The sequence below is a fragment of the Sinocyclocheilus anshuiensis genome, unplaced genomic scaffold (assembly GCF_001515605.1).
Source record: "Sinocyclocheilus anshuiensis isolate Anshui unplaced genomic scaffold, SAMN03320099.WGS_v1.1 scaffold1153, whole genome shotgun sequence".
In the NCBI taxonomy this organism is placed as follows: Eukaryota; Metazoa; Chordata; class Actinopteri; order Cypriniformes; family Cyprinidae; genus Sinocyclocheilus; species Sinocyclocheilus anshuiensis.
Window position 1 is genome coordinate 754758 of NW_015557158.1, and position 15198 is coordinate 769955.

Genomic DNA, 15198 nt, shown 5'->3' on the forward strand with positions numbered 1-15198 from the left:
AAATAAATGTATAGATAATTACCATATTTATTAACAAAAGCATCAAATAATACTATGGTGCTTCCATAGTACCATGATACTTTTTGCTGAATGAATGAATGAATGAAGCAAGCAGAATATCTGGGGAGACCTCAGATTTAAAATTTGAGACGATTGTCGTTTTTATGTACCATAGTCAGTAAAATATTAAAACAGTTGTCGCATACTTTTAATGATGAGAAGTGACATACACAGACTTACAATGACTTTTCTACCATGAAATAAATAGCAAAATTATGTTAAATCAAATTATCCTATCTAAAATGATATTGTTAGATTCATTTCATTCACCACAAAGATGTATTTCACTCCACTGGAGGAAATTTGTTCGTTGTTTAATATTAATTTTAAAAGCTTGGCAATGATCATAACAGTGACTTCTGAACAAATTATGCACCTTTACACTCAGAGCTGCTTGTTTGATAAACCAAACAAATGAGAGTATTTTGTTGTTGCTGTTGTTTTCAAACTATAAAAAAAAAATAAGTATAAACAAATGCTGGACATACATAGAATTATATTATGGAACATCTGAACTCTCCACATTTATAAATAAACATGTGTCTGTCAGAGGCTTAACATCTAACATCTCCAAGTTCATGAGTGATTGCCAAATATAAAACACGCAATACATTCACTTTCATGATACATACAAGAAAACATCGCCCTTGGTTGTAGTGCACTTTCCCATGGTACTTTACACCATCCAAACTCTACGCGTCTTCCTGTGAAGTCTAAACCTGGGTGCATCTGTCCGGCGTTTATGCAAATGTTCTGTTCCCGTTGATGTTCAAGAGTCTGAATGGGATACAATGTATACAGACGGAAGGCATAAAATACCGTCATCTAGAGGCCAACACACATTTTCTCTGAACGTTTACGTTTCTGTATTGTCAAAAATAGTTTTTTATTTTTCGTTTTTGAACTGAGCGAGTGCTGTCTTACAACAAAACAAACAATTTCGCAAATAATTATTTGTTTAAAAATATAAACTGCACATATGCACTGAGCTCTAAATAATATATCTATATATATATATATATATACATACATATTAAAACAAATATATATTTAAATGTATTTCGATTGTGTTTATATTCAAATTTGTTTTTATTTTTAAATATATCAGCAAAGAAGCTCTGGGTTTTATACTGTGAGCAATTAAAAATAAATGTATAGATAATTACCATATTTATTAACAAAAGCATCAAATAATACTATGGTGCTTCCATAGTACCATGATACTTTTTGCTGAATGAATGAATGAATGAAGCAAGCAGAATATCTGGGGAGACCTCAGATTTAAAATTTGAGACGATTGTCGTTTTTATGTACCATAGTCAGTAAAATATTAAAACAGTTGTCGCATACTTTTAATGATGAGAAGTGACATACACAGACTTACAATGACTTTTCTACCATGAAATAAATAGCAAAATTATGTTAAATCAAATTATCCTATCTAAAATGATATTGTTAGATTCATTTCATTCACCACAAAGATGTATTTCACTCCACTGGAGGAAATTTGTTCGTTGTTTAATATTAATTTTAAAAGCTTGGCAATGATCATAACAGTGACTTCTGAACAAATTATGCACCTTTACACTCAGAGCTGCTTGTTTGATAAACCAAACAAATGAGAGTATTTTGTTGTTGCTGTTGTTTTCAAACTATAAAAAAAAAATAAGTATAAACAAATGCTGGACATACATAGAATTATATTATGGAACATCTGAACTCTCCACATTTATAAATAAACATGTGTCTGTCAGAGGCTTAACATCTAACATCTCCAAGTTCATGAGTGATTGCCAAATATAAAACACGCAATACATTCACTTTCATGATACATACAAGAAAACATCGCCCTTGGTTGTAGTGCACTTTCCCATGGTACTTTACACCATCCAAACTCTACGCGTCTTCCTGTGAAGTCTAAACCTGGGTGCATCTGTCCTGTCGCTTACCATGGTAGGCATTGTAAACATCAAGGAACATGTTTCGGCAGGGAATGCGGGCCTTCAGCTTGGAACAGATGAGGAATGAGCCAGCCATTTTGCGGTGCAGAGAGTAAGACTCTTCTGGAGGAGGAGTGAGACGGTGTTGAAGCATGACTGGGATCAGGCTCTGGATGCGCTGTGTGGTACTCTGAGTGCCAAAGTCAAACGCTTCAGTAGAAGCAAATGCTTCACCGAGGATCATAACTGCCTCTACATGTGCATCCTTGAAGGCCTGAAGAGAGTAAGACTGTTTTGTTAAAGTGAACACTCTAGAAACAGTAGAGTGGTAAAGAAAGTAAGAGCATTGATTCTAGAGGGAAATAACAAAGGAATATAAGAGAAATGCATAGAAAATATGCACAACAGGAATACTATTGGGGATGAATATTATAAAATATATAAAGCCACAAACCTTGGCTTCAAAACCAGTAAGGAACTTTAGAACTTTCGATTTCTGCAGAACAGTAGCCCTGTCTCCGACTGACGCTGCATGAACCACCTTGAACGACAATAATTTGAACAAAATAATATTGCACACGCTTAAAGCAAGGTACATAAAATGGAAGAAAGATGTTCTCTTTAACATTTACTAACATATTCTGCAACATCTTATATTGCCAGTTCTATTCAAATGTTTTAATAATTAACAAATTGATATCTACAATTATCTGGATATTTTATGTATCTATGCTAATAATAATAATAATAATAATAATAATAAAAGAGATTCCCATTAATAAATGCCACCTTACAGAAAAAAACCTGTGATCACATCACCAACTAAAGTGTTGAGTAAAAATCTGTACCTCTATGTAGTCATCTGTGAACGACTCTGGGTAATCTCGGCAGGCTCCAAAGTCCAACAGAAATATCTGTTATAATGAAGAACAAACGATCAAAATTTCAGTGGGGAAAAGTGGAAAGGCCTAACAGCACCCAGATAACAGACAGACATGCCATTTAAAGGGGTCCTATTATGCTTTTTCACTTTTTCAACTTTAGTTAGTCTGTAATGTTGCTGTTTGAGCATAAAAAAGATCTGCAAAGTTACAAAGCTCAAAGTCCAATTCAAAAGGAGATATTTTATTTAACAGAAATCACTTAAACAAAATCAAGACTTTGTAAAAGAGCATAATAGGATCCCTTTAAAAATTATGAAAGAAATGTGCCAACATAAACTACTTTTTTGAAAGAAAAATAAAATACAATACACTGCAATACTGTAAAATATATAATAATTTTCAGCAGTCATTACTCCAGTCTTTAGTGTTACAGGATCCTTCAAAATTCATTCTAATATGCTGATTTGCTGCTCAAGAAACAGTTCTACATTTCAAACATTTCACATTAATGTTGAAAACAGTTTTGGTGCTTAATATTTTTGTGGAAACCGCAATAGTTTTTTTTTTGATTCTTTGATGAATAGAAAGTTCAAAAGCACAGCATTTATATGAAAAAAAAATATTTGTAACATTAGAATTGTCTTTAATGTCACTTTTGATCAATTTAATGCAAACGTGCTGAATGAAAGTATTAAAAAAAAACTTTTGAATAATAGTATCTATTTCATGTGATCTTGATTTCTACAAAGTCAAAGACCTTCAGAGCTGATTGGAACTGAGTGGACTGTAAGAACATGCACACAAAAGAATATTTTTGAGAAATACAGAATGTGTTGTTTTTTGTGTGTGAGGGAGATGAGTAAACAGCACTGCTGCATAATTTTACACTAGCGTCACCCACACAAATTGCTAAATCTAATAATTACACAATGGTCTGTTATTTTGGAACTGAAAATGTTCAAATGAAACTATAGAAGATCAGATCTATAGATATATAGATTATATAGATGATAGACATCATAGTCAATCATGCTCGTCTTAGTAGTTGCTCACCTTGTTCTGTTCACTATTATAGAAGAAGTTGGACCAGTTGGGGTCTGTCTGCATGAAGCGGAACTCAAACAGCTCTCTCAAACACAACTGCAGGGTGTTGAAACAGATCTACAGAATAAAGGTACGAGAATTATTTCTCCAATTCATTTTCACAATAAAATAACACAAGATATCCAAATACCTCCAAACCAGAAGAAATATTACTGTAGGTTATTTTCACAAATAACCAACAAATGACCAATAAAGATGTATGCAATTAAAAAGTCAGTGTATATATATATATATATAATATTAAGCAAATCAAAAAAGCTTTTAATATGTTTAACAATCTAACCCACCTCATTTCTAGTCTCTTGATTCAAATCAACACAGCGGTCCAGTGGAACTCCATGAACTAGTTCCATGGTGATCACACGACGACCCGACAACTCATCAAAAACCTCAGGGACAACAAATACTGGATCATCTTTAAGCAAATTCCTGTTAGAGACAAGATAATTAATCAATGTGTAAAGATTTTTGTCATATATTTTTAAACGGAGCAGTACAGATCTATGAGATATGGGCCTTTTACTGGCATTTACACTACTGTTCAAAAGTTTGGGGTTACTACAATATTTTTAAAAGAAATTAATGCTTTTATTCAGCAAGAACACTTAGAATTGTTTAAACATGATGGTAAAGACATTTATAATGTTACAAAAGATTCCTATTTGCTGTTATACGTTATATAAATATATGCTGCTCTTTTTGAACTTTCAATTCATCAAAGAATCCTGAAAAAAACAGCACAACAGTTTTCAACACTGATAATACAAAATGTATCTTGAGCAGAAAAGCAGCATATTAGAATGATTTCTGAAGGATCCTGTGACACTGAAGACTGAATTAATAATGCTGAAAATTCAGCTTTGCCATCACAATAATAAAAGTACATTTTTTAAAAAATATATTCAAATAGAAAACAGCTCTTTTTGAATATATATACATCGAATAAATGTCTTGGTGAGCATACTTTGTTTTAAAACAACATTAGTCACCCCATACTTCTAAACATTAGTGTAGTTACAAATGAATTTAATTGTGGTTCATTTAAACACAATCCAAACATTTATTATAACTGAGAATACCTGAATCGCTTTGCACACTCCGCCTCTCTCTTGTAGTCACACTCCCATGCCAGCTCCCTCTGAAGTACCTCAAGACTACTGTCAGCAAATAGACCTGGTAAAATAAATCACCAGCTACTGACATGCCACACAATGTGACTCAATATGGATCCTTCTGAAATTTGCTTTTTGAACTCGATATGAAAATGAAAGCCTTTGCCAGTGCTCACCATCAGGCAGCACAACACTCATCTTCAGAACAGACATGAGATTGTTGATGTCACTACGAATGCTCTCAGCGACACCAGGGTACTATATGAGAGACAATTAATTAAAAACAAAATGAATGAATGATGAATCGTTACACATATAACATCAACATATGCTGCAAAACCTTAGATTGCTGAAAACAGATGATGAAAATTTCAGTCTAATACCTGTATCTTCATAGCAATTTCCCTCCCATCAGGCAAAACTCCATGATGCACTTGACCAATGGAGGCAGCAGCAAAGGGTTTTTCCTCAAATGATGAGAGTTTCTCCTTCCATCCAGACCCTAAATCCTCCTCAAGCACTTTCTACACATGCGGTTTCAACACAGACAGTGTGGTGAGATATCACAAAGTGAATTTAACAACATCTGATAAATGTCAGTCGGAAAGAACTATTAGGGGGCTTGAAGCACCACTAACAATTGTTATCACTGTCGCGGTTACTCAGTAGCTCAATCAATCAGCTGCTTAAAGCGCACTGACACTCCCTTGTGGCTGGAAGGCAAAAAACCCTAAAACAATCTATATAACACACTGCTGTTATTGGTAACTACAACTAAAACTACTAAAAATAGTTTTTGTTAATTTAAAAAAAGCTGAAATAAAATAAGAGAAAGATTAGACAATACATTAAAAAAAATACATTAAAAAAATACATAAAAAAAATGTTTAACTAAAAAATATCTTCGCAATTAACTGAGCTAATATGAAGTACTAAAATTAATTAATAAAAAAAAAAAACCTAAATAGAAATATGAAATTATATATATATATATATATATATATATATATATATTGACAAGCATATATCAATGACTAAAACAAACAAATAAAAATATCAATAAATACTAAAATAATATATAACCAATACTATAAACTATAATAATACTGCTATGAATATTTCTTTTTTTAGGCTGGTGTTGGAGGTAACACATTACAAGTAACGTGAGTTACGTAATCAGACTACTTTTTTCAAATAACTATTAAAGCAACGCATTACTATTCAATTTACAATGTGATATCGGAGTTACATTTTCAAAGTTAAGTTAAGTTCATTTGTTTTCCCATTTATTCACGGTCACCGTGTTTGATTGGGAGTGAGGTGCAGACGCACTTCCTTCAGCCTGAGGCTTATTAATTTCACTTTTGGTGCGAAGGGGCCTTTACAGTTGGCAAAAATGTAACTTTTGGGGTTTTTTTTGTAATAAAAAAAAAAGCAAGCCCATCTCAGGTGACAAAAAGTAAGGCAAAAGTAACGTAATGCATCACTTTCCATAAAAGTAACACAATTAGTTACTTTTTTATGGAGTAACTCAAAATTGTAATGCATTACTATTTAAAATAACACCAGTCTTGACAGAATTTTTTGATGAATATTGAAACTGCTTGTTAGTAAAAAAGGAAATTTCCAGCAAGATATCAAGTGAAGAGCAGGCAAAAGCACGCACATCAACCTCAACTGGGTGCTCGACTAAGAAACAAGTGGAAAATTTTTTGGATGTAAAGTCGGCAACACCAAAGCTCCAAAAGTATCAAAAAATCTGATGAAGAGCCTGCGTGCTCGAAACGTCACATATGCTATGCGACAGTTTTTTTTTTTAAATAAATGTTTTGATACTTTTGGAGCTTTGGTATTGCCGACTTTACAGCAAGATATCAAGGCAATTTTTAATAATTAGGTTAATGTTCTACAAGATCAAAGAAAAACACAGTAAACGCTTAGTAACTTACATGCATTTGCCAGGTTGGCATGAAGTCTGCACTCTGTCGAACCCTCTCAAATATTTTCTGCAGTTGTGGGTTAATGAAGGTATTATCTAATGAGGGCATACAAAAATTAGATAAATCAAATGAGAATATTTTCCTACTCATCACAAAATAAAGCATCTAACTCCATTTGTGCATTTGAAAAGCTCTAAATATTTTGTGTTGAGCATCAAAAGACAGAAAACATCAGAAAGGATTTCAAGCTCTTAACTTCAAGCTGGATCTCTTGAAAAGGGAATATTTAGCATCATCATTGAAATGAACAAATGGAGGCACTTGGCGCCAAAGTATTCAAAATAAAATCAAACTGTGTACCCTGAATGCTTAGCATCTGTCCAATCTTGAGGGCCGCTCCTCTAACTTTACACAGTGTGTTCACTATTCTCTCTGCATTGGCCTCTGACAGGAACGGAGAGTCTAAAAGAGCCCCCATATCTGAAAGAGAAAGACACCAGAAATTTGACTAATTTGCTCAATAACCCCAATAGCAATTTAAAAAATATGACAAGGGGTGTCAAGCCACATTCAAGCAAGCTAGCACATATTACCGGAGCGTTTTCCTCCAAAAGACTGTTTCGCCACCTCAGCAATGGCACCAATGCCAAGTCCAACAGCTAATCCTACAAAATGAAGCAGCAGCATTGTTATGGTTAGGACAATTAATGGATTATTAAGGTGCGGTCACATAAGCAAAATTTTGGAGAGGCTTCATATTATATTATATACATATATAGTATATTACAAACAGTCTGCAATGCAAATGACAATTAATATAAAACTGAGAAATCACTGACCTCCAAAATTAGCTAGTCGACTAATCCGTGTAGCTGGTACCTTCCGTTCTCTGGCTCGCTCACAAAGCTGCAAAGTATCAAAATCATACTGCTTATTAAAGTCTAAAAGTATTTATTTAAACAACATTTATTTCATAAATAAGCAGCGCATGCAGGAAAAGAAAACTGTAAATAGATACTTTTACAGACTAAACAATATACTTCGGATTAAAAGACAAATACATTCCAAAATGCCATCAGAGGAAAAGTATTATTTTAGTATTATTCATATACTTATATAGTTATTAATTAATGTTTCATTTTTAATAAATCTGTTTAGTAAATGTGCTTTTGTAATTTGTTTTTCTTATGTTACTATTTAGGTTGAATGTATTTTTGATTCAGTTTTTATTAAGTTTCAATTTTTAGTTTTTATTTATTTTCAATTAGTAATTGCTTACTTTTGGAAAAACTTATTTCAATTAGTTGTCAAGGCAACATTTCTCATTTTTATTTTGCATCTAATATTTATTTTATTTCAATAAACAAAAATAGTTTAACAGTTAAATAGTATAGTTTTGTTAACAATAATACATTTCCAACATATTTCTGGAGGTAAAATTTAAGAAACATAAGCCAATTAATGTCCATGTACATTGAAATGCAATGTTATGAGTGTATCTTCAAATATTACAATTATTTGATTACTTATGCATGACTGAGTTTTGCCACAAAAAAAAAAAAATCATCCCATTTGTCCTCACCTTTTGTCTTACAGGCCTGGCAATATTCTGTTTTGCCTCCCTTGCCTTTTTAATGTCTTCAGGGCTTAACCTGGCCACCACAGAATCATGAACAAACCTAATATGATGATGAGACACTGATACATGCAGAAATCGAGTGTTTTGACCAGGCCAGCTGGTTCCTTTGATTGTGCCAGTAGGTGCACCAACAGGTATCTCTGACACTTCCTCCCTTCCATCTCTGCTGGAAATGTCTGGTGGCATTTCAGAGCCAACCGCCCACTTTGCTGCTTCATCCGGGTCCATCTCCTCCCACTTCTCAATGTCAGGGAAATCCTCAGTCTTGGGCGTCTAAAAAAATGTTCATTTAAAATAATACATAATATTCATATAATTTCTCTTCTTGTGTTCATGCATATCTCTCATATCTCTCGAAGTGTTCACTTACCACGCCTGCTCCCATTACGCCCTCATCCGCCTCCTGTGCAGCTTTGACCCCTGCACCAAAGGTCGAGTTGCAGGCCATCAGTCTAAGCTGTTCACCCTGAATGGTGGCAAAGGCAGCACCCACCTTGCCGGCACCCCTCAACACCTGGAGTACTTCTGCCAACAACACTGAAAATAACAGGGACAGATGTCAGTGCCCTAAACTTTCAAACGTAATTTCATTACTGAAATTCAGAACAGGCATCTCAAGCAGTGTTATTTTAGTATTATGTATATACTATTATTATTTTTTTTTATTTATATTTTGAACTAGCTTATATATAGATAGATTTTAGTGCTTCAACTTAAACCTATTTCAATCAGCATTTCCAATACCAAATTTACACTGCAAAGATGGCACAGAAGCGCTTTTGAAGTAGCATTTAGGTATCTTTACACAGACTAGGGGCTGAGGTGGGTCAGAGAAGGCTTAAATTAGTCTGGCTTTTAATGGCGGCATTATGGCAGTCACAGAGCAGCCTTGACTCAGCTGTGTAAAGATGCCTTAATTTTCCTTTGGTTGTATTTCTATTTTTTTAAATGTTTGTAATACTTTTTAAGCTGTCTTTACACAGCCGAGTTAAGGCTGCTCTGTGCCTGCTCGAAATTCAGTGTAAAGGTGCAATGCTTTATAAAAGCCAGAAGCAGCCCCTAGTATCAAAGTGTACAGTTGTACTTGTTGTATTGTGTATTATAATGCATTTATGAGAGCAGCATTACACAGTCTGTGTAAAAACACCTAACTGCCACTTCAGAAGCCCGTCTGTGCCACCTTTGCAGTGAAAATCTGGCATTAATTAACGATAATAACCCTGGACTCGAGTAATTATATAATATTAAAAATTATATAATTTCGCTTTGCTTGTCATTGGGATGGACATGTATTTTTTTATCCCAAGTCCCAATTTATTGACAATGGCCTTAATAATGCTATTTAATAGTACAGTATTAAAATGTATCCAATCGTGACATGTACATTATTGTAAACATGTGCAAGTTATGATGGCATGAGCACATGTATGCATTTTTACCCCAGTGTACTGGAATGTTGTTTTCAACTTGTCTTATTAAATGAGCACAGCAGTGTAGTTACAGTAATAATACTTACTCGTGTTGAGAGATTAGATTCTTCTCAGCGTCTATGCTAAGTGTCCTTTCCACTCCACACACCTCTGTCTGTTTTGCAACCTCTACCGGAGACGGAAAGCATCCGGTGATTGATAACCGACATAGCCAACCAAATGTGCAAATACCTAAAAGGGGTTGGTTTTAAGAGCTGTGTCTGCTGTCAACCAATCACGAGCGGAAAGCAAACGCGTTCATGCATTTTTTTCTGGGCCAATAGGATTTTACATGGGGCGTACCCAATATGGCTCAGTAGCCAATGAACAGATGGAAGATAACGCCGTCTACTGGCCAGTGTGTGAAGTGCAGTTACAAATGACGCTCATGTCTTTTGAGTGAAGCTCAGAGCTTAGTTATCAGGAAAACAAACATTAATTTAAACATTTAACGTTCCATTTAAGTTTAGAATAAATCACTGATTGTTATATAAATGTTCACCATTCAAATCTATCCATCCATAGGCTATATTATACTTCTAATGAACATGTGGGCTATCTTGACAGAAGGAATATAACTAGCCTACTTATTATTATGTTTGTGATCCTGTCAAATATTTAGGAAAACCTTTAAAAATTCAGGCAAAATGAAGCTTTGTTCAAGGTTGATAAAGGCCATGATTTTACTTTCCCTCTTCACAGGTCACTCTTCATCTATTACTGTTTCCCAAAAACAACAGAAAGGAAAAAATAAAAATAATAAGTGGGGTTTGTTCTGTAGTATTTGTAGTTGTGTGTAATAAAAGACTAACTAACAAGTACAAAATATGTGATGTTCCACTGTGGATTAAATCTTAATGACAGCATCTGTAAGTTTGCACAAACTGCATTTGTTTTCTATATATTAAATTGTCTGGAATGCACTCTCACTTATTTGCATCCCTTGCACTATTTATCAATTATTTACAGTTCACATAACCTTAAGTGAAAGCTTACCAAATGGTTTATTCTACTACACTTCTTAACTGGGCTGTATTTGTCAACATTTCCATTACTTTGCCTTCGTCTAAACAGCCCTCTCTCACTATAGCCTACGTTAGAGGCATATTATATGATTGCTGAATGTGTTATCTTGTTATCATTTTACCAATCTCAGTCCTAAAGAGATGTTTAGTAGCTCCAATATTACTCTGCTCTTGCATAATCATCATGTCATGCTTGTTTTGCCTGTGATATGGCAACAAATTAGGACAATTAGGAAACCATAAGGAACAGTTTCTACTTCAAATCTGTTACTAAACATAAAAACACCCACTGCCTCTGCACTGTTCAGTTTAAATATAGTCCTCATATTGTAGCTAAACAAAGAACTGTACATATACCCATACACTGATCATACATATACTCAACACTGAACATATTGTGTGGTGCCCGTACACTGCATGATGTACATTGACTGAACTACAATTATTAAAAGGCTAATCAATTGAATATTTTGGAATATGATTTGGGCCTACCCATTTAGGTTACATACAAGCACAATTAATTAGACAAATTAATAATTTAAATAACTAAATATTCACTGTTAAAGAGTTTTTTTTTCTTTCAAATAATAATAATGAATTTTATATAACTGCAATAATATTATTAAAAATGATTCCAAAAATAAAATGACGGTAGTGCATATGACTTTTTCATACTTTCATAGTTTACATATGCATTTCTTCTGAATTATCTTTTATTTTCAAGATTTCCATTACGATTCCATTGTTCAGTTATTTCTGAATTTTTCATCACAATATCACACATCAGCAGAAATGTGTAACAGAAATTGTGCTGTAATTTCCATGTGCATCTTTAAATCTCTTTTCCGGTCTGTGAATCACTAGACATCATAATCCTACTGTAAATATTAGATAAAGATTAGATACTTGGGTGCAACATCTGAAATCACAGTGTGTCCTTGTCATGTTGTGCTCAGAGTCAGTATACAGTACAAAAAGTACCTAAACAGACTCTACGATTATCTTTTCTGCTCAGACTTGACTTTTATGTGAAATGTAGTAAAAGTGAAAGATGTTGCTGGTCATTATGATGATGAGGTAGAAGAATTTTCCTCTTTGTGGGTGTAGAGATAGAGGGGGAGCCTAAACATTCATATATGGGCATGCCATCAACTTTCTCTCCCCATTGGCAACAAGCGTTTTGCAGCTGCTTGTCAACAAAATGGCCTTCCCCAATTGCTTTTCGAATTCGAGGACCTACTAGCTATGGTGAAATAGTATTGAAACTCTGGTTGAGCAATATAGAGACGATTTTTTTTTTTAAACACAGTATTTACCATCATATTAATGTGTTCACAATAGGCATATATCGTTGACAAAGCCAGATCAATACTGGATTTTTTTGCTCCATTCTCGAGTTATTTTACTAATGCGAACAGTCTACCTGCAAACCCTTATCGACCTCAGCTTTCATCTGATTGTTTTTAAAACCACACATATAGATTTGAAGGATTTTTGGCTTAAATTCAACAATATAGCCACTTTTTGTAACAAAAATAAAATTGTCGGAACGAAATCAGCGGAGATTTGGTCTCAGAAGAAGGTAAGCTGAGAAATAATTCTAGCAGAGCTGCTACTGTTTTAGTTTGGCTTATTATTTATTGTTGTTGATGATGACATCAAGGGGAAACGTTACAAAACGTTTTATACAATAAAAAAATATAAACGTTTGATACTAAAGAGTTACTGAACTTGTACTGTGTAATACAGAAATAAGCCAAGTTAGGAAAATATAATACGAAAGTAAGCAAGCTGAGTTTTCCACTTCATGAAGACAGTTTAAGCTGACCAAGCTAAACATGCTAATTACACACTGGCGCAGATATATAACAACGTCAATAAAATACATTCATTTTAATATAGGATATAGTAGTGTTAGTTATATTGCTATCGATTATTTGGGTTGACATGATTGCTAATTAAAACTGAAGCAGAGATGTTCGCTCGCTTTTTAGATATTATAACGCTGGTTAACAGTTTGCAATAGCCGGTTAGCAGATCATCTTTTAACTACCTCAAGTCAAATGATCGCATACGCTTTGTCTTTATTTCGACTCTTTATTGTTTTGAGTTGTGTTAATTGAAAGTAAAGCACTGAAGGTGGCAAGCGATTACGTTAAAATAAACCATAGATTAACTTGATGAGTAGGCCTGGTGAACAGGAGGACAGCTGCAATAAATTACAACATAATTCACTTATCATTTATTATGACCGTAGAATTACATATTAAATCAGTTATATCATCTTCATGTTTTGACTGAAATATTTGCGAGGGTGATCATTAGCAATGGGAATATTTGCTGCTTTTATTTTGTTGTTTGCTCTTGGTGAACGTTTGGTATGGGTTATTCAGTGGTTTAATACTGTCGTCTTCTAGAACTTTATTAAGAGCACTGTGTGGTCATATAACATTTAAACGGATACAAACGATTTTACACTGTTATGTATAATTGGCTTTCAGAAAATAAGGTGCAAAAAGCATGTCCTGTGTTGTTCCGTTCTGAGTGAATCATCTCGTGGACTGACTTGTTTAACAAGTCTTTTAACGTTTTGTTTGTCCTGATTATATGTAAGCTTACTGGAGTCATCAAATCTCTCTGTCCTATGTGTCACAATAATGAGAGAATATTTTAAAGCAGTTCTCAATAGTATTATTTTCCTGATGATACACACACACACACACACACACACACACACACACACACACACACACACACATATATATTTATGCGCATACATACACATATATGCTCACACACATACCAGTAGTATGGAATAGTGTAGTAGTGTTTACTCATTTACTATATATTATAATTTAATGATAATAATTTATAATTTTATAATACTATCATTTACAAATTTTCTATATACTAGGCCTATATATTATTGTACCAATGATATCAGATCAACTTTCATAGAATGCATGTAGTGTCATCTTTCAAATGCAGTATACATTTTTTTTTTTTTAAATGTGTTGCAGGCTAAAAATAGCAGCCCGAGAGCATTTTAAAAGGCTATAAGCCTACCCATTAGTGTTGTGATTGGTTTTGCAAGGTCTTTCAAAATATTACATACAGTGGGGTTAGAAACAAGACTTTTCATACTCCAGTTCAGATGGGTACTTGGGCAGTATTTTATTTAAATGTATTTCAAATACTTTTGAGTATTTTGTAATTTGTATTTTGCTGGACAAAAAAACAAAATCAAAACAAAATCAAACATAATTTGTATTTAAATACGTTGATAATTTTGAAATACTTAAGTAGGTCATTATATTCTCAGAAAATACAATATCTTTCTTCACCTGTGTTAATAGTACTGACAACTATAGCCTATCACAGTTTTTGGCTAGATGCAAGTGAATCACATGACGTCCTGTTGGATCCATAGGTGGAGTCTTAAAGGGGTCATATGATGCTATTTTAAAGATCATTCTTTTGTGTATTTGGTGTAACATCACTCAAAAATAAAACAATTCTGTTGTTAATTACTCACCCTCGGGTTGTTCCACTCCTGTAAGACCTTTGTTCATCTTCGGAACATAAATGAAGATATTTTTGATGAAATCTGAGAGTTTTCTGTCCCTTTACATTCAGCCATGCAACTTGCTCATTCAAGGTCCAGAACGGTAGAAAAGACATCAAGACATGCAATCCAATTTTATGAAACGATGTGAGTGCTTTGTTTGCGCAAAAAACAAAAAACATAATTTACTACTTTATGAAAATATTATCCAAACACATGCGTCGTGGTACTCTATTGAACACTCACTCGTGTGCGTTGTGTTGACGCGCGAGTCTTCTATCGCGTGAACACAACACAAATGCGTTGTGATGCTCTCATGAACACACAATACAGATCAATATTTTCATAAAGTTGTAAATGATATTTTTTTGTGCAAACAAAGCACTCGCATCGCTTAAAGGGGTCATATGATGCTGCTAAAAAGAACATTATTTTGTGTATTTGGTGTAATGAAATGTGT

The 15198-nt window shown here is 33.7% G+C and overlaps 2 protein-coding genes across 3 annotated transcripts in view; one reads left to right on the forward strand and one right to left on the reverse strand.

The window, feature by feature from the left end:
• Positions 1-505: 505 nt before the first annotated feature.
• coq8b (coenzyme Q8B) lies at positions 506-10310 on the reverse strand. Of its 2 annotated transcripts, XM_016473458.1 has the most exons (16): positions 10196-10310; positions 9050-9216; positions 8623-8952; positions 7880-7946; positions 7634-7705; positions 7401-7520; positions 7050-7135; positions 5484-5624; positions 5277-5358; positions 5068-5161; positions 4276-4417; positions 3938-4045; positions 2849-2914; positions 2455-2541; positions 1984-2274; positions 506-779 (listed from the first exon to the last, which is right to left on the reverse strand). In XM_016473458.1, coding segments are annotated over exons 1-16 (1860 nt in total). In that variant the 5' UTR covers positions 10197-10310; the 3' UTR covers positions 506-773. The 2 variants fall into 2 exon arrangements, with proteins under 2 accessions (XP_016328944.1, XP_016328943.1); XM_016473457.1 differs by lacking the exon at positions 506-779 and having other exon boundaries at positions 1710-2274.
• A 2044-nt stretch (positions 10311-12354) lies between these two features.
• The window catches only part of LOC107678246 (F-box only protein 46-like), a 9812-nt gene continuing 6968 nt past the window's right edge, over positions 12355-15198 (forward strand). Inside the window, exon 1 of the mRNA XM_016473452.1 lies at positions 12355-12755. The gene's annotated coding sequence lies outside the window, so the exon portion shown is untranslated. The remainder of the gene's footprint in view (positions 12756-15198) is intronic.